Genomic DNA, 20,578 nt, shown 5'->3' on the forward strand with positions numbered 1-20,578 from the left:
ATATATACATATACGCATACATATACATATACGCATACATATACATATACGCATACATATACATATACGCATACATATACATATACGCATACATATACATAGCATACATATACATATACGCATACATATACATATAGTAAAATGGGCCATTCTGCATACTTCTGGTACTAGTATATTTTGATGCAAATATTTTAGCTTGAAGTAAAAAGATCTGAATACTTATTCAACGTCTTGCATATCATTAGCCAACAACATAATTAAATGTCACTGTGGTTCTTGGGTCGTCTTCAGCCACACTAGTGACCTCATCCCTCGGTGTGCGACGGTCATATCGACCCCGCAGTGCAAAACTTTAGGGAGAAACAGATTTCTTACCCGTTATCCAGTTTTCATCTTCAAAGATGATTCTGGGAGGGTGACATCTTTGTTTGGGGGCAAAACATAAGTTTAAACCCAGTTTTTCCAGAAACATCACTGCAAATGTGGCCTCGCTGCTCTCTTTGTTGTACGTTACATCCACAGGAACAGGCTGGAGGAAGACTGGATTTAGGTAGATAGTAAACACCTGTGAGATCATGAAAACCAACCAATCAGAGAGCAGAAGGCTTCACCTGCCAAGAACAGGAAGTAAACAGGATGGACTCCTGAAAGAATGAAGCAGCATGAAGGGAGTGAAATGTTTTTATTTCTGTAACAGAGTAATTTACAGCAACAAAAACGGCAGAGCTGCTGCAGCTACAATATATATTCCAACAATAATCCACCTCCAGCACTCGGGCTGGTACATTCCTCTTCACTAGTTAATAGACTGAGTATAATGTGTTCTGGTGGTCAGAAATATATGGGAGTTTATTAACAACAAAACTACTGGTGAGTAAAAAACACATTTTAAACAGTCTGCAAGTCTAAATTTGAGAACATGCAGGAACAAACTCAGGAGTTTTGTTGTTACCCAGATAAACAGAAAAGCCTACAGGATAGAGGGACTTTTATTTTGAAGGGGGAGGAAGTGGAGCGAGAGCCGCCAGAGCTACGCACACACACACACACACACACACACAGAGAGAGTTCACCCAAGCTTATTGTCGACTACTAGAGGGGCAACGACTTGACTGAACCCTGCGTGTTCACCGCTCTGGGTGCAGATAAACAGCTGTGCGCTTCATTGACCAACATCTGGCGAATAACATTACAATCTGGAGTTTTTTTATTTTCTTTTTAAAGTTACCGTTCGGCTGTATTTACACACGGTTCAACTGTTTTACCAGACGATGTTTCCACCGTCAAGACAAAGAGGATTCAAGTGGGTGAGTGTGCGTTTCAGACATTGAGGGTTCTTTTGATGGAGAAGATGATGTCTTTGATCTGCGGCAGGCTGTTGTCCTCCAGGATTTTGGCGTACGGCATGGGGATGTCGACGCCCGTCACCCTGGTGGCCGGGGCGTCCAGGTAGTTAAAGGCAGGACCTGAAAACACACACAGGAGGTTAGACGTTGTATTTTAGTTTATACCCTAAAATCTCCAGATTTCTCCAAGCTCACTGTTCGTATTTAACCCCATGAAGGGAGAGCGACGTATGACTTAAACCAGCCAATCACAGGACAAGAGTCCACACATTCAAGGATATGAGGGGCAGAAATAGTTACATGAAGTCTAAGAGTCTGAAAGGAGCTTGAACGCGGTGTAATGCAGCCGTTACCTTCCATGACCCTGGCGCAGATCTCAGCTCCAACACCAAACTGAGGCCAGCCGCCCTCCACTGTCACCAGGTGGTTGGTCTTCATCACGCTGGTCTCAATGCACTCCACATCCAAGGGACGGATGGTCCGCAGGTTGATCACCTGACACACACAGACAGGAAGTAGTTAACAGGCTGCCGAGCGCAGGTCATCAGTGTCAGATAACAGCGTGTTGTGTTCCTTCCTCTACCTCACACTCGATCCCCTCCTTGGCGAGGACGACGGCGGCATCCAGGCAGTGACTGACGTACCGAGAGTGAGTGACCAAAGTGACATGAGTCCCTGAAACAGAGACAGGAGGAGCAGAAGAGGAAGATGAAGAAGAAGACAAGTTCAGGAACACAACAGTGACAGACAGATCTCTTGACATCCAGGTCACGTTTAACTGAACACCCTCACAAACCTCCGGTTCATCATGTTCATAACAAAACGCTCATTACTTGTATTTCAAATGCCACCTTATTCTCTATAAAGCACTGTTACACACTGTTGCACCTGTGTGAGCTGTAGTGATTTACGCAAGTTAAAGGAATAGTTCAACATTTTGGGAAAGAAGGCGTAAATATCTATAACCGTTGCAACATTTAAGCCGATCACATGACCATTTAAAAAAAGAAAACAAACATAAACCTCAACAACCAGAGGATAATTAATCAATGTTTCCCGCCGCCTGCATACTCAAGTGTTAACTTTCAGAAAAAGTTCTACTCTGTTCTTCCTCCGAAGTATTTTCTGCAGCGCAGAGACAATCTTCTTCCTGTTTAAACCGTTATTTGAAACGGTGCTAAGACGTGCGCGTGAACAGACACAGTTTTCGTGACAGTGATCTATGACGCTAGAACTATCTGTTTTTGGGTGCAGCGACTGCGTGAAGCTTCCTGAAGTCCTGTTGCCACCAAGTCTCACCTTGTCTCTCAACCTTGGCCTTTCCGATGGGAATGGTGAAGTCTTTGGACTGAGACTCCTCTGACATCTCGAAGGGAACACCGTACATCAGCTCGTTCTCCAGGAACACCACTGCAACACACACACACACACACACACACACACACACACACACACACACACACACACACACACACACACACACACACACACAGGCGGAGTTCAGTAACAAACAGTGAAGCCCGTTTACAGTTATGGGTAACTGCTGATGTCTTGTGTGTGAAAAGAACCTTTAGTGTAAATGCATCTCAGAAGCATTCACGATTGCATAAATTAAAGGTGTAAATGTATCCGTCTCTCAAAGACGCATTCTTAAACTTCAGTCATCAGCTTGAGCTCGGAGCAAATCACCACTCACATGGATGTGTCGCTTTTGATAACGGCAGCTGATCTCTTTTAACAAATGATGCATTCATATGTATGAAAATGTGAATGAATCACAATTTGAGTATTGGTAGCATTCTGGTTTCCGTTTGCAGTCCGTGTATCAAAAGAGGCGGAGCTCGTTGGCTGAAATGTAATCTCTGAACCCGCCCGCCATCGTCTGACAACGATTTAGATTTTTAGTGGTTTAAGATTAGCTCGTCTATCCTCATGAATATCGCCTCCTATCAGTCGTCAGCTTGATAGACGATGCGTTATGAGACTGAGCGGTAAGCTAACATCACACTGTACATCGACTGAGATCAGTCGTTGGTATTTTGGTCGTGTGTCGCGTCTCACCGGGGTTCTCGTCTCTGATGGCGGCTTTCAGGAGACCTTTGGCATCTTCTGCGCTCCAGGGACTCACAACCTTCAGACCTGGACAGTGACCGTACCTGCAGACAGAAGAAAGCACTACCGTCACCCACTGTTACTTCCACCTTTGAAGGGTGCCTAATTTTTTGGGGACTTACTTTCGCTTGTTTGACAGCTTTTGTTTTGTTTTTCCTCGATCACAGCTGTTAACTTGTATTATTGCTGATAAAATTATCAAAAGTACAAAAGCAAGTTGTAATAAAGCTACAATAAAGAACCTTGCACACATTATTAAGAGTTAACAGTTATCAGGTGTCAGTGAACGCACCACGCAGCGAAGCACTGCGAGTGCTGAGCGGCGACGCCTGCCGACGCGCCGTTGGGGCCTCTGAAGACGATGGGCACCGACTGCAGACCGGCGGACATGTAGCAGGTCTTTGCTGCAGAGTTGATGACCTGGTCGATGGCTTGCATGGAGAAGTTCCAGGTCATGAACTCACAGATGGGTCTCAGGCCGGCCTGCAGGGGACGGAAGTTTAATATTAGTGAAATAACACTGAGGAGCCATCATTCAACAAGAGGCCTTCTCGTCTAAACATAATCGTTTTATAATATGTTGTATTTGTTTTATATGTATTAATTTCTTGCTGTAATAAAGAAAATATCTAGTCCAGGTCTTCACACTCTACTTAGTTTCTAGTAACCGAAACCCGTCTCAAGCCCTGATACCGGCCAAGTCCAAACTATATTCAGTCTTAGGTCTGGTGGCTCTCAGGTCTGTACTCAGCCATCTTTTTGCTGTTCTATATACTTAATATAATAAGTTAATATACGAACGATTCTCATGTTATTCAACCAGACAATTACCAACACACTGCCAACGTCTTTCAGGGAAACCTGCGGTATTTTAAGTTGTTTTCATCACAAACCAAGATGTGAAGTAAAGTTTTGTGGTTCAAAGAGTGTGTGTCACAGATTAGATAACAATCTGATGAGCAGGTGGCCTCTTGCATGATGCGTTTATCCAGAGTCATAATGCTAATGTACGGTTAGGGATTCATGTGTGTTTCCTCAATGTGTTACAATGGGGACGGAAAAAAACTCACCATGGCGGCTCCCACTGCGATGCCGGTAAAGCCCATCTGCAGGAAGGAGGGGGAGGGAGAGACAGAGAGAGGGACACAGAGAGGGAGGGAGAGACAGAGAGAGGGACACAGAGAGGGAGGGAGAGACAGAGACAGAGAGAGGGACACAGAGAGAGACAGAGATGTGAACAGCTGTTCCTCTGAAGAAGTGTTTGGATCACAAACACTGAGCTGATTCACTTCCACAGAGAACATTAGTGAAGGTTTGAGAGTCTCACCTCTGTGATCGGAGTGTCGATGATGCGTTTGTCTCCGTACTTCTTCCACAGACCCCTGCTCACCTACACACACACACACACACACACACACACACGACTATGGCTTTAAGAACCCAGTTGTAATAAACCGTAGTTTTCCTCTAAAGAGACTCAAATAATCGCTGCAGCGCTGAGTGAACAGGCTCAGCTGCTGGAATGTCCAGCCCCTGGTTGTTTATTCCAGTTCTCTCCTGAATCCAGAGCGTCACTGAATTCTACTGCAACTGTTAGAAACCGGTCGTTAAACTCTTTGAAATAAGGGGTTTCCGGATTGAATTTGTCAATAAAAAAGCCAAAAAAGTCACTCACCAACAGTGACCACATACTCGTGTTTTCTTTTGGTTGCCACTCACCTTGTAGGCTCCGTCGTACTGGGCCACCTCCTCGCCCAACAGGAACACCCGCTCGTCCCTCTCCAGCTCCTCGTCCATTGCCTGGTTCAAGGCATCACGGACCATCATCTAACAAAAAACAAAACAACAGCACAGCAGTGAGTACAGACCCTCTACCGTCAGAACAGAGACTTTTGAAAACAAATCAAACCATCCTGTTAGTGAGACACACTGATTATTTACAGTTTGTACAGAATTAATTTAATTTATTTTTTTGCAGCTATAACGATGGCTATATTGCTATTTTGTTAATTATAAAATAACAAATTATTTTTTATATACATACATATATACACATATATACATACATATACATATACATATAGATACATACATATACATACACACACATACACACATACACATATATACACACATTTTGATATATTATATAAAATTATATTATAGAATATAAAATAATTTATATTTATATCAAAGCAATCAACAAAGCTTTAAACCTTAGTTGATTGAGATTGGGCTGTCACAGCAGCACAAGGACAGAGAGACGAGAGGCATTGAGAAGTGATGATGTGACATCTTTAGTAGAACAGTAGGAACCTTCAAGCTCAACGCTGGAGGAGGTGAAGCCTGGTCCGACTGTGTAACATTCTGACAATAACGACTGTCATCTGCCAGTAAAACAAAATAAAACCCAACAACAGCTGGAGCTAAATACTAGCATGCTAGCTGCTAGCACTGACCTGCGCAGCGGCCGGAGCGCTCTTGTGAAATCCCCGCGGTCCTAGAGCCGACACGGCATTCTGTAGGAAAAGACAGAGAGACGCCGTTAGTTACAATCATAATCAACAAATTCAGAGTAACCGTTTACCCGAATAATAGTCATACCTTTCCTGAGCGGAGAAAGCATCTCACGGAGGCCGCCATGTTCAATCTGTCCTCTGCCGGAGAGAAGGCGGGGTCTCCTACGTAGGTCAGGAAGTTTCAACCAATCAGGGCTACAGTTCAGACGTCGAGCGGAAGCTGTCATAGCTAAAGACCCAATCACAACGGTTCAGCTGAGACGGAGGCGGGAGGAACGTCAAGAGTGGAAAAAAACATCCAAGGACACTGTTCCTGTCATTAGGTTTGGAAGACCAAAGATGTACGATGAAAAATAAATGAAATGTCATAAATGACAAATATTAAAAAAAAAAAAATACTCGATGGAAGTGTTTTTTTTTTTTTTTTTTTTTTTAATTACAAGATACCACAAATTAATGTAAGGCAAATTCAGAGTCCTACATAGCTGCATAATTATTTCAAACAATAGAGTTGCAGAGAGAGAGGAGCTATTTTAATTTCCCCATAGACAAAAAAATGTGTTTCCATCCAACTTTTCATCCACATTTTAAATTTAAACAAACATGAGTGGAAAATGTAGGCGATGTTTTTATTCATTAATGACACAGGCATTCTGTTCTGCAGCATCATGTTTACTTTGCTGTCCTTTCTATGCATGAAAAAAAACTAATGAAAAGGGTAAATATGGGTAATAGACAGACATGAGTTTGAGTCCTTTCATTGATTCATATTTTCTTGACTTTGTTCACAATAGGGTCAGAGCTTTCAGCGACAGTCCGTCGCAATACAGATAATGAAGCTGCTGCTGCGACCTCTGAGCCACAAGATTTACAGTCAATAAAACAAGTTGTACACGCTACACTATAAATACAGTTTATAGAGCCTTTAATCAATTTCTTCTTCCTACCCCCTACTCACGATGCCCTCGCCTGGACAAAACCTCTTTGAACTTTACCTTCACTCTGATCTTAACTACACACCTGTAGAGTGGGTTAGGGTAAATGAAGAGGTGTATGGCAGCACAGACCAGACAATACTACCTAGAGAACACTGTCATTAGTGTTTATGAGGAGGTCCAAGGGAGCTTCTATACATGCATTTCCTTTTTCTGTGTAAATAAAAAGGAAATACTTACTACAAATTCCATTGTTACTTAGTTCCCTGGTTTCTGTTTAATCTAGGCATTTCAAATCTTCTAAGGTGCGTCCAAAAACCCCATTTCACTACCAAATAAACACAACTTAGTCTTGATTTTCCTGAACCATTTTTTAATCAAATGTTCATTCGGTTGATACAGTTATTATTTCATCACAGCAGGCTTGCTAGATTATTATTTTTTGACTTGAATATAGATGAGGGTCATTTTGCAGCTGCATTAAATGTAGAAGACATATTTTTATTCAAAGGCGACATCGGGACGAAACATTTGATGCATCTAGTGTGAGATAAAAGACCTGATGATTGAAGAGTGGTTTTTTGTAACAATATACTTGTAATCCAGCACCGTCTCTGTGACTCTGAATTTAATTGTTTTTCGCAAACAGACCTCTGGACTCGTCTTCCGCTGCTCGTAGGTAAAGTGCTGCAGAGAAACATACCGATACAATTTAATGACCATTCAAAGAACGTGAAGACCATCGCATTGGACCGGATTGCACTGAATAATAAAAACAAAAAAAGGCATTCAGCACAGAGCATCGATTTAAAACAAAAGCTCCGAGTGCTTAAACTTGGATTGCAGAGATCAGAGTCATCAGGTGGCAGGATTCTACTGAGCTCAAGACTCACGATAACAGCTCTGTCACAGGCTAACACTTTAGCACGCAGTGCGTCAGGTAATCGCAGGTGAGAGGAAGAAGAAACGAGGACCGAGACACAAGGGGCCTCTTGTGGAAAAGATCCTCCTGTCAGTCTGATGACAGTTTACTGCCGCTTCTACTGTTGTCTCTTGTTAAGGTTTACAAGTAAAGTAGATCCTCATGCTGCCGTGGTTCTACCCCAGAGTCACGCACACTTTTAATCATTCGACATTCTGGAAAATACGCTGAGTCGCTTTCGGGCAGAGAGTCGGATGAGAAGATAAATACCACTCTCATATCGGTCTGTTCAAATCAAAAGCTACAGCCAGAAGCCGGTTAGCTTAGCTTAGCACAAAGACTGGAAACAGGGGGAAACAGCTAGCCTGCCTCAGTAAAAAGGCCTTGGACTGTTTGTCAGAGGTACGAGGTGTAGACGTCACCTCGTTTTCACTATTTTCTGACAAACGATAACGAAAAGTAATCATTAGTTGGTATTATTTAGGGAAATTCCCAGACTGTAATGCCAATAGCAACATCCTGTGTGCTAAAGTGTTACTATCCTCAGACAGAGCTTGTATACATACAGATTATCTGGTATGTATGATATCACAGACAATATTTCAACAAAAAGAGACAATTCATTTTTCCATAGGCACATGGATCCATATGGCACAATAAAATAAAAATAATCTCAGCTCTATGACGACAACAGACATTAAAATACAACAGAATTAAAACAAAAGCAAAAACAACAAAAAAACAGGAATCAACACAATCAGGGTCTGAAATTAACCGTCACCGGACGTCTCACCAAGGTTAACTGTAACGTTGGAGTCACCAGTGCTGTTTAACTAAATAAGATCCCAAAATAACGGATTTCCTTCTTTCATTCCTTCAGCAGAATGAACAAAGATGGATGCTGTGAAAAGCTGAATTTGAAGTTGATCATTAGTTTACATTTCAGGTGCTTAATCTCTGACTCGCATTCGATTACTAGTTCAACTGCCGTTCAATACACACCCTGCAAACGACTATGAATTAATAAAGTCAAACTAAAAGGTGACGAATGGATTTCCTCTCTGTAGCAAGTTTCAAGTCTGTGCAAGTTCATTTTCGGAGAAAGAAGGAAATCTTAAAACATGATGGGAGACTTGGAAAGTGATCAGCAGTTAATGGGCCGAAACAAAACATGCAAAAGCAGCAGTGTGGGTCATATAAGTGGAATATAAAGAATTTATTGTGGTGCAAAGAAGCTAAATCTCACATATCAATCAGTAAAGATGCTGGTGGAGAAAAAAAGTATTTCAGATTCATTTCAGACCCCAAATACAATCAGAGCGGCTCATCGCTGTGGATCCACGTTGCTCCGATTCAGGACGGTACAGACGTCTGACCGGTATCTCCGTCTCACAGACGTTCACCAAAAGTGCAGGTTTGACATCGCGTAGAGCAACGTCTCTATATCCAAAGGAGAGAGCAGCTGCACCAGCCGCAGCGGCACCGGCTGCCGTTACTTTCTGCCACGTTTAGCAGCCGAAAGTCTCACTGGTGTGAGGCAGAAGTTACAGTACGATGGGAGATCAGAGGAGAATGCTGCTGAACTTCATGGTGGGCAGTTTCACCTCTCCAGCCCTCCCGGGACTCGAGTGAAAACTATGGTGAGCGTTATATATTGGGATTGTTTACATTTGTCAAGTTTCCACACAAAAGTAGCGCTAATTTTAACCAAAATCCAGAAAACGGCTAACGAAAATGCAAAATAAATGTGCCTTTCCATCCAATAACATGATGTGAATACCAGGTGCATTAAGATCAACAGTTGGTGGCATGGAAAACCATGTGGAAGACATGATGTAAATATGTTTGTTTCATGTATTAATTAGAAGATTTTAATCTCAACGCGCCACACAGATCCGAGTTTCTCTTTAGTGAACGTTTGAGTCTTCATGAACATCAGGATTTTATTTGTATTTATTTATACAGCAACATTTCTACTTTTTTGAGACATATAAATATTCCTTTTTAAATTTTCATTTGGCCTTTATATGTACAAATTGAACGTGCGCAAAAAAATAGGTCGATGGAAACAAACTTCTTGCAGTTTGTAGCATCGCGGGTAGTTGATTATGTGCTGCTCTTTTTCTTTTGTGCTCCAACTTGTGCAAACTATTTGCATGCTTAGTCTGAAATGAATCAACAACTGACCAATCAGGATGCCTCATGCTCACAGAGCTGAACAGTAAAGTTTCTTTATACGTTCCTAAATGGGATGAACAACCTCAGAAGATCCATGTCAATCCACAACCTCTAACTGACGAGCTAACGGCACAAAATCTCATCAATCTGTCCCTCTGGTTCAGACCAAACAAAACCAACAGCAGGTCTGATCCCACCGTGACGTTCAGACAGATGCACTGCAGCAAACGGACATCTGTAAGTTGAGAATGTTCTTAAATCGTGTGAAAATAAACCTGCGGGTCACATACGGTGACCTGCATTATTTTTTCAAGTGCAGACACGCTAACAGATTTGTTTCAATTGTTTTTAAGAAAAGTGTGTTTTTGGGACATGATAATAGACAAAAATGACTTTATTGATTCGGGTGATTGAGTCTTTTTTTTGTCACCGATGTCCTGCAGTGAAACGGTCTCCATGGAGGCAACACGTCATGAGATGATTTGTCAAAGAGGGAAAGCCGGAGTTTGGATCAGTCTCAGGACAGATCATCAGTGTCAGAGCACCGATATTAAGATCTTTTGGATCCAGGAAATTCAACTTCCTCATCCAGCGGGACGAAGCATTCACAGTGGCTCCAAAACATAAAATTTCAAAACATTCAAACGCCACCTTGACAAGAAGAAAAGAAGCCAGTTGGCTGCCTGTTGAAGCAGCAGGTCAACCAGAAAAAAAACCAAAACCCTCACCAGCCTGTGGAGCCCGGTGGCCGTGAGGACGAACCTCGGTGCCTCAGACTGTCCAGAGTTTTTTTAAAGGGCAGACTGAGACTCTCCTCTTTCCCACCACAGCAACAGATTTTAAAAATTTAAAAGCAGGGGAAAAAAAAGCAGAAATAGCAATAAAAAGTAAAAATGGTACTTGGAATATTTTTGTTTCGTTAGCGATTCCTTTTCACATCTCAGGGAGCGACGACATGAACGGGTCCTGACCACAGTGCGGAACCAGCAGGTGGGTCGTGACGCCGTAGTGACTGGTCCTGGTGGAGGAACAGGTGGTCGGGGGTCAGATGATGGCTTTGCTGCGGTCGACGATCTCGGCCTTCTTCAGTTTGCCCTTACTGAAGGCCTGGATGGAGTTCAGCAGGGCGGTGCGATCTCCTCCAGAGGAGGACAGAGGAGTAGGACAGGAGGACGAGTCCAGCATCGGAGGAGGAGGAGGTGGAGGGGGGGGAGGAGGAGCAGTCAGGGCTCCTGGATGAAGGAGAGAATCAAAGAAGAGAGGGTGAGGAAACAACACCACCTCTGGTTTCTGGTGACATTCAGTTTCCCCAGGAGCTGGTTCCACAAAGATAAAGTTAAACTGGTCCACGCTGGTCTTAGTTTTACTCTTTAACTAGTTTACAGAGAGTTAAATAGTCACTTTAAACTCTCATAGATATCAAACAGAGGGCAGTAAAATGTGTCCACATTAAGACACTCAGCCAATAGAGGCACGAAACATCACAGCTAAAGATTAAACATGACTATAAATCACAACGTTATCCTTCAGATGATCAGAGTACAAACCTGTTCACGGTCTGTAGTTTTATTAGAGACTATAACATTGGTAGAAAATGATTTTTCATTACTTTCTATTAAGGCACTCTGTCATTAATCATGGATTATTAATTAATATTGTTTACTAATGATTTATAGTTCAGTTAAGTCAAATAAGAACCCCTTTTGAGTTATCAAATATACCTTTTGTTGATCATATTTAGTCAAGTTATTAATAAAAATATTTTTATTTTTCTAATTAGCAAATGGCCGAAGTCATCTGCAGTTATAAATGAGTTATTAAATGTGCTACACTGAACATTTTTGACAAACTAGAAACCCAAACACTGGCCTGTGTTTGTTTAAATGTTGGCACCATTACAACTACACAGAATTAGAAGTATGGTTTGCAATATATTCATGATTGTACAGACAACTATCACTGGATTACTGCGATCCCGAACAAAACTTAAAAACACAGTAAATAAATATTTTACCAATGACTTATTAATTCTTCAGAAGCCATAAATTACAACAATTGCAATCTATAAACCCTTTATAAAGGGTGACATAACACACTTATTTAAATTGTCGATTGTGTTCTGTGGGTTTTGCAGAGTCTATCTTTATGAAACCAGCTCCTCCAGATCCATGTCCCGGCTCAACTCAACCCACCACCAGTTCACCTTTCCGGAACTAAAAAGCCTCATTTTAAGAATACGGAGTCAAACGGCCGGGTGGTCCCTAAAGTAAATACGTTAATAAAATAAAAGTTAGAAAGGTTTCTTCTGTTTTCAATATGTGTAAAAGATTTTTTTTTTTTTTTTTAAACTACAGTACCCATAAGCCTCAGTAGCTGTTGCTATGACGACAGAATGAAATCAAAGTTCTAGATCATTCAGATCCAACAAGGCTCTCGGATTGGAAGATTCTTACAGCAGTGGCCTCTGGGACTTGTAGTTGTTTCTCTCTTAAAGTTCTCTGTGGCTTCGCAGCTCTGTTGTCTTTTACTAAAGGAGCTACTGCCTCCGTTTCTCTACTCGTCAGGATCACTTCGATCAACGGGGTGAACTGATGGCGAGTTGAACCGTAACCTGGTACATTCTCTTACAGTTGTGCCATTTTGCATCCCGAACTGAATAAAAAGCCGGTGATTAGGGGCAGAGAGACGTAGAGCTCTGGCATGTAGAAGCAGAGGCCAAGCGCTGCGACTTGAGTCCACAGACTCCACCTTCTGTTTGACTAGACGGTGATTATCTGCGACGTAATGAAAGTACATCCGTCACTCTGACAGATGGTAACCACACCTGGAAAAACCCATCACTGCAGAAGGACATTAGCATGTTTGAAGATGATTTTATTTGGAATAACCCGTTTTTGGCTGAGCAGAACATAGGAAACATATGACGTTAGATTTGAATTATTTTATAGGTATTTTATGAAATCATAATTTAAGAATGCCTGCAGGGGTGACTGATTATCTCCAGGGTGGCCGTGGAACAAACTCACTTTCATTACATTTAGCAGCCACAGAGGCCTTTATTGTTTCTTTTCCATGTAATATTCAGATGACCCTTCAGTCACGTCCACAGCTGCACTTCCAGTGAGACATCCGTCTTCAGATGTGTCAGACCGGAGCCCAGCTGTGTCCACGGTCCACAGTTAACGTGATTAAATGTGAAAGTTGTGCTCAGATCTGTGATCACAGGCCGACTAAGACAAGCTGTGTCCGAAGTACGAACCACCACGAAGGTTTGAAAATGGTCCGTGCTATGAACACAAAAATGTTTGATAAATACGGGCCCAGATCACAAGTAAATTATTCAAAATTTGTAATTGATGTGCTTGAAAGAGGAAACCAAAATGAGAACCAAAAAAAGGTTTATCTGGTTACTTCACGATGTTTATGGACGAAGTATTATCTGAATATTAAACCAAACATGTGAAAATCCTTTTAAAAGATTTTCTGAAGGGTTTGGTCAACAGCAGAGCAGCTGAGAGTGGAAAACAAATATTGAAAAAAAAAAAAAAATCAGAGTTATTATGAGTTCGATACGTTTCTGACCAGAAAAAAAGCAACATTCAAAGACCTGACACGTCTTCACCGTGACACCCCCGTCCCAAACACAGACACACGAGCAGACGAAAAACAAACAAAACAGAGACGGACAAACGGACATGCTGCAACTGACCAGGCGGACAGACGGAACGGACGGATCACAATCTCCAATGAGGACATGGGGTCTGAATCGGGGAGGAGTTGGACTGTCTGTGAGGTTTGGAGATCATTGCAGATTGTGAGGTTTTTTATAAAAGTTGTGCGTACACCCTCTTCCAGGCAAACAGAGACTCGTTGATCTCATCATTGACCCTACGAAGTCCCTTTGAGGTTGAGAGAGGAAGTAGAGCCGTGCCTCCACTACATAGTGTGTCCAACAGAGAGCACTGAAGGTCAATGTCTATCCTGCAGAATGTCCGGCTCAGTGTGTATCTTGTAACACAAAATACAAAACAACCAAAAAAATCGAAAGGAGGAAGTTTTGATGCATTTATGTAAAACTTGAATCACCGCCTCACGGTTGTATCCTTCCGCCAACTAGTCATGTTGTAATTGATGTCCATGTCTAAACAAAATATCATCACTTCATCATTTTATCCTATTAGACATGTGTGAGGTTGTCATAATTAGCATATACATTTGAGTTTCTGCCAAAACGTCTAAGTCGGTAATCTCCGGTTCTGCTGATTGAATCCAATGATGAAGTGTCTTAAAGCTGCATTCTCTCTAATGTCCACCAGGGGGCGACTCCTCTGGTTGTATAGAAGTCTATGAGAAAATGACTCTACTTCTCTCTTGATTTATTACCTCCGTAAACATTGTAAACATGTGTTTATGGTCTCAATCTCAAGTTTCAAGTCTTCTTCAATACAGCATGATGTTCATTTAGTACATTATGGTCCATTTAGAGTCAAACAGACCATAAAGCAGAGTATGCTTTAGAGGCAGATCTCTGACCAGGAGATTGCTGGGAAATCAGGGTGTACGACAGCTTAAAAAAAACACCAGTGACCTTCATCATCATCATCAGACGTTATAAATCGTTTACTTTACCCAACGACACGGTCAGAATGGAGCATGCTCTATGGTGGAGACGGCACAGGAAAGAGAGAGGGAGATGACAGTTATCTGTTCAGTGGACCAATCAGCATTTACACAGTATCCCCAGGACAAAGAGGAGAGGAGAGGAGAAGGAAAGGAAATAAGAAAAACAGGAGGAGAAGAAATAAGAGGAGAGAAGAGGACATAAGCAGAAGAAGAGAGGCAATAAGAAGAAGAGGAAGGAGGAGAGGAAATAAGCGGAAGAAAGGAAATAAGAAGAGGAGACACTTATATCAGGGGAGGAAACTGATGCCACATTCGTGTCAACATGGTGTGAAAGTTTGGTGATATTCTTTATTTTATTTGCATCGTCAAGAAATCTCATGAAAAAGACCAAAACCAACAAAGAATCCTAATAAGTATATTTTGGATTCATCTAAACCGTGATGGAGGAAGTACTCCTCTGTTACTTAAGTACAAGCAGCAACACTCTGTTTCAAGTTAAAGTCCTGCATTCAACACTTAACTTACATAAATGTACAAAAAGTACTTACTACGCACATTGGCCCATATATTGTATCATAAAATTATAATCATTGAGGTTTTAATTTGTTTATCACTGTAATGTTGCAGCTGTAACGTTGGAGCTAATCTTAATTTATTTACTTACTGCTGGGTACCTTTAACTACAATAATACATTATAATTTACTAGTTGATCCATATATTTGCTTATATATTGATAATCTAAATATGTAAAGTAATGTTGTCAAATAAATATATAAAAAAAAAAAAAAAGTATAATATTTCCCTCCAAAATGTGGTGGAGTCAAATTATGAAGTATTGTAAAATGGAAATACTCAAGGAAAGAATAAGTACCTCAAAATTGTGCTGAAGTGTAGTACTTAAATGAGTAAATGTACTTAGTTACTTTCCACCACCAGCAACAGAGCTCAAAACACATCAGTGACCAGCATCAGCACTCACGAGAGCACCAGATCTATATTCATCCGCTGCTGAAAATAGTCCCCCAAAAATGCTCCATTTGCTCCTGTTTGAGTAAGGTTGGCTAAAAGCTACAGTGACCTTTCATTAAATATGGAACTATATTCTGTATTAATGAGCCTTTCTGACAGACTCACGTCTTCAGGTTTGGGTCTCTTCGTGGGATTTGTTGCCAACAACAAGCATTAAGAATATCAGCAGACTGTTGCTTTAAAATATAAAACATCAGTGTTTCCCATCCTGCGTCCAGCTAGCTAGAGACAACAAAGTGAAGGAGACACACTGGAACCAGGTCCTCACATGGCGAGAGAAGAGGTGAAGAGACAGACAGGTTAAACGATTAGTCTTCATATTCACTTCATGCAAATCTCAGAGGAAAATTGAGGAAAGAAGTTCAGGGTTAACGATAAAGATGCTGTTATGGATCTGAGAGCTGCTGCAGCAGATTCTCACCAGTCTGTCAGATACGTTCCACAACACAGACACACCGGGGAAGACAGACAGTTCAACTGACAAATGGGAGGACAGATAGACAGGCAGTTGAACATAAAGATGGGACGACAGACGTACGAATAGACAGTTCAACTGACAAATGGGAAGACAAACGAACAGACTGATGACAGGACAGATGGACGAACAGACAGACAGACCAGAGGATAGAAAGACATACAGACGGGAGGACAGACAAACAGACAGTTAAACAGACAGACAGACAGGGTTTACCTGTGGTGGATGGGGGGGTGGGGGAGGAGGGGCATGTGGGAGGGGAACTGGCTCCAGAACCTGAAGACGGACAGAAAAACTGATTATTCACTGTCAGTAACTTTATTAAAGAAAAAAGTGTAGCTCAACAAAACCTGAAAGTGCAGAGTCTAGACTACATTTATTGTTTTAATACCCATTTCCTTTTAAAGATTATTCTAGGATGTAAATGTAATTCATGGTGCCGTTAGATTGCTGCTCGACCGTCCCGTGCTTCCCTTTGTGTTTTTGAAAGGCTAAACGCCAACAAATAAGGAGTGAAACAGAAATGTTTGTTACATAAAAACACGGTGGACATTTTGTAAATGATTACATCTATCTTCTTTTCAATAAATTTAGACTTTTGGACCGAGACAATGACAAGAGACGAGGACTGAGCACCACCTCGCTCTGTGTGTGTGTGTGTGTGAGAGAGAGGTGGACTATTGCACACAATGGTTCTGTCAATATAATAATAATTAAAATGTCAACATTATGAATGAAGATTTGAACTACAAGATACAACACTAACTAAGACTGTACCTAGGTAACTGTTCAACTAGGTGTCCAACTACGATTAACATACCAACCAGCTAACTAGCTAACTATTACAGTGATTAACACGCTGCCTACTCAGTTAATAAGCTAATACGCTACCTCCCTTTACAATACTCTTAGACTTGTTTTGCTGTGTTGTAAATTATGTCAGACTAACCAAATGAATAAATAAATATCTAATAAAACAAAATGACCGATTCAGCTATTCAAAACAACACCTACCAGGTGAACTAGCCAACCAATTAGCTTTAGCTAGCTTGTAAAGACAAGAGAGGCTGAAGCTCTGGTAGCACCAGCAGTGACCTACCAGAGTTATTGTTGTTTCTAACAGAGACGTCTTCTTCATTTTCATAAGCCGACCGTCTGGACTTCTGCAAAGACAAAAACTCAACATTAGATTTCATTGAAACGATACGCTTAAGCTAACATGCACCATTTACAAGAAATGAACCACTTCTTGTGCACTTGTAGAGTCACCTGTTCCTCTAACCTCAAACAGGTTCCGTGTTTAATGCATGCGTTTAATTTCAGTCTCTCTCAACAGAAACTTGTTCCTGTGGGTTTTTCTAAACAAACATCCGATGAGTCTTAGCCGCAACCAGCCAAGACGTTTGTCCATGATGTTGTTCAGATGTTCTTCCTGTTGTTGTGACAGACGCTGTCGCCTACCTTCCTCGCCAGAATCTTCCTCCTCTTCCTCTCCTCCTCTGAGCCGTGGTGAGACTGAGCTCTGGTCAGCCTCTTGTGCTGGTGGAGCTTCAATCAAACAAACACACACAACATTACCCTCCTTACAAAACAGCAAACCTCCTATTTACAAGCTGCATAATGCAATCTGTTCACAAAAATTAATTTACATTCAATAAATGTCTTCAGGTTTTAAGTGTGCAGGAATCTTTAAAAAAAAAAAAGAGATAATGAATACTGCATAATAAATACTGAATCTGTGGATCTTCTTCTCTTAAGAACCTTCACATTTCTATTTCAGCAGATATGGCAATTAAGTGGTGAATATTCCCATTTGTGGCCCACTTTGGCAAGTTGATAATCCAAACTTGGCCTTGCATTTGTCCGTTTCTAGAAACAAGTGGAATGCAGAGTTCACACAACATCACGAGGCTCTCCGGTATCCTTTCATGACCTCTCCTTCACGGAGTAATGTTTGTCTATATTCTTGTTTTATAACTGCACAGTGAAACAAGCAGAGGAGAAGCAGTGAGTGCAAAGACAGCGGATGGAGATTCATGTAAAATGCTTCATAAAACACAGGGTGACCTTCAACTTTATGGACTGCTGCAGTTAGCGTGCTAGCCATGCTATCTGCTGCAGTGAATGTTTACAACCCTGCTCAGGCTATTTCATGTCCCATCTGCTTTTTCTGCCTCAGGACGCCGGTAAACGTCTGCAGGTGAAATCTGTTTTGACTTCCATTTAAGAAGCAAGCCGTTCACCGTCATTCTATCTGCTGGTCGATAGTTGAGGAAGCATGAAAATCAAGCATTCATTTCCCCAAATGCAGAATGTCATTCATGAAGAAGTCATTTTCAAGACATTGGAAGACATGAAAGAATCTGCGGAGAGTCAAATTGCGTTCACTTTGTAGTTCGAAAGAGAACACGTGAGGTTTCAGTGCCGTCTGCTCCTGGAGTCGGCATCACTTACAGGAAGAGCAGCTTAAAGTAATTTGACATTAATGTCAGCACACTGCTTGTGTTTGCAACATGAAACGGTTGTGGGAAATCACGTTGCAATGTTTTTCCACAGTATTTTATGTTGCAGGGGCCAGGCCTTGTCCAACTTGTTTTGCAGGTCACCGATTCAAAATACAGATATTTGGGGAAAATCGTTGATGGAGCCTTTAAGAAGGGACATGTCCTCCCGAAGGTCTTCAGTGGAGAAAATAAACAAACAATTTAAAGACGTTAAATGAGTGTAATGACCCACCAGTCTCTGCTCCTCCTGCAGCCTCTTCTCTAGACTCTCCTTCGCCGTCTTCAGCGCCTCTTTTAGCCTGCTGGGAACCTGGAGGAGAGGAAGGACTCAGAGGTCTGCTTCATCTTTCTTGTCGTTTTATTTTTTTAATCAGAATAAACATTCTGAAGGAGTTCACATGGACAAACTCTCGGAGCAGTAAACTCAGCCTCTCACCTTGATCTGGAGTTTTTCGGAGTGTTGGAGCTGAACGTCACTGAACAGCCTAAAAAACACAAAATGTGACTCATCAGCAACAAAAAAAAAACATGATCATGTGTCTGTACACAGGCAAGATTATGATCATGAGTCTGTACACAGGATGTAGGTGCATCACTACTTAATGAAAACAACAGGACAGAGGCTACGTCAGGTGAACTCACGGTGTCTGGATGAGCTGCGACACTGTTGGCATCCCACTCTTACAGGCTTCTGTGGACAAAATGGACTGCAGCACTGACACTGAGCACACGAACACACACAAAATAAATCAAACAGAGCACGTTGGAACATTTAAGTAAACTTGTTTCAGGTCCAGAGGACAGAATGTCTGGAGGTAGAAAAGAAATCGTGACAGTATCTGTATGTGTACATATTAATCTGTGTGTGTGTGTGTGTGTGTGTGTGTGTGTGGGGGTGTGGATATATACTGACCCACAGCGGTGTAGGGGGCAGCCGGGTATTGATCGACGGGCACGCTGTCCGGCGGACGGCCGTACATCATCTCGTAGAGTAAATGTCCAAAGCAGAAGACGTCTATGCTCTCTGTGGTCTGCAGAAACACAAGTACTACTTAGATAAACTAACTTTCAATCACAAAGTGCGTTAGTGCATGTACAGGCTCACAATCTGAAGATTTAAAGATGTTGTTCACAGGAACACGAGCTGACTCCTGGAACAATTATCTCTCTCCCATATTCTCCATTTTCAGCGTCTACGTACGTTGATCTTCCTGAGCTGGCTGAAGGCCGGTCGCAGCACTGAGGGAACTCCCAGCATGCCGTTTTCTACATCAGTCAGTCGACACACACCGTCATCCACAATTACGTTAGACGCGTGCAGGTGACCGAAAAATACGCCGCCATCATGGAGAAGCTTCAGGCTCTGAACACACAGCGAGAGCGAGAGAGAGACTGTTGTAGTAACAAGTAAAATTTTGTGATGTGTGTGTGTGTGTGTGTAAATATACCTCCAGGATCTGGCGGCCGTACAGTTTGATGTGCTGCAGTTCAAGTCCCTGACTCTTCTTCGGGTTACAGTACTTCTTCAGGTAACTCTCTCTGGGTTTCACCTGGAGGAGAGGAACAACGGGTTTCACTGGAACCTTTTACCAACAATATGGTGGAATTAAACTAAGTACATCCACTCAAGTACATCCACTTGAATTTCGAGTTGAATTTCGTATAACATATACACACATATATACACACACATATACACACACACACATACACACATATAGATATATATACATACACACATATACATATACATATACACACATATACATATACATATACACACATACACATATATACACACATACATATATACACACACACATACATATACACACACACATATATATACACACACACACATATATATACACACACACACATACATATACACACACACACACACACACACACACACACACACACACACACACACA

General features: G+C 41.7%; 2 protein-coding genes across 2 annotated transcripts in view; both read right to left on the reverse strand.

Annotated features, from left to right (window-relative positions):
• Positions 1–665: 665 nt before the first annotated feature.
• Positions 666–6,164, reverse strand: pdhb (pyruvate dehydrogenase E1 subunit beta). The gene is made up of 11 exons (XM_031854757.1): positions 6,063–6,164; positions 5,918–5,977; positions 5,178–5,285; positions 4,786–4,848; positions 4,529–4,564; positions 3,751–3,941; positions 3,408–3,502; positions 2,646–2,756; positions 1,930–2,021; positions 1,700–1,841; positions 666–1,466 (listed from the first exon to the last, which is right to left on the reverse strand). The coding sequence occupies exons 1-11, from the start codon at positions 6,099–6,101 to the stop codon at positions 1,321–1,323; spliced, it is 1,083 nt and encodes a 360-aa protein (XP_031710617.1). The 5' UTR covers positions 6,102–6,164; the 3' UTR covers positions 666–1,320.
• Positions 6,165–7,997: 1,833 nt separating this feature from the next.
• The window catches only part of pxk (PX domain containing serine/threonine kinase), a 23,366-nt gene continuing 10,785 nt past the window's right edge, over positions 7,998–20,578 (reverse strand). Inside the window, exons 9-18 of the mRNA XM_031845338.1 lie at positions 20,093–20,194; positions 19,846–20,007; positions 19,558–19,675; positions 19,287–19,365; positions 19,081–19,129; positions 18,877–18,954; positions 17,602–17,688; positions 17,240–17,303; positions 16,357–16,416; positions 7,998–11,244 (exon numbers count right to left, since the gene is read on the reverse strand). Of these exons, the coding sequence (XP_031701198.1) occupies positions 11,057–11,244; positions 16,357–16,416; positions 17,240–17,303; positions 17,602–17,688; positions 18,877–18,954; positions 19,081–19,129; positions 19,287–19,365; positions 19,558–19,675; positions 19,846–20,007; positions 20,093–20,194 (987 nt within the window). The 3' untranslated portion in view covers positions 7,998–11,056. The remainder of the gene's footprint in view (positions 11,245–16,356; positions 16,417–17,239; positions 17,304–17,601; positions 17,689–18,876; positions 18,955–19,080; positions 19,130–19,286; positions 19,366–19,557; positions 19,676–19,845; positions 20,008–20,092; positions 20,195–20,578) is intronic.

This window comes from Anarrhichthys ocellatus, unplaced genomic scaffold (assembly GCF_004355925.1).
Source record: "Anarrhichthys ocellatus isolate YVR2014 unplaced genomic scaffold, GSC_Weel_1.0 scaffold1, whole genome shotgun sequence".
Lineage (NCBI taxonomy): Eukaryota > Metazoa > Chordata > Actinopteri > Perciformes > Anarhichadidae > Anarrhichthys > Anarrhichthys ocellatus.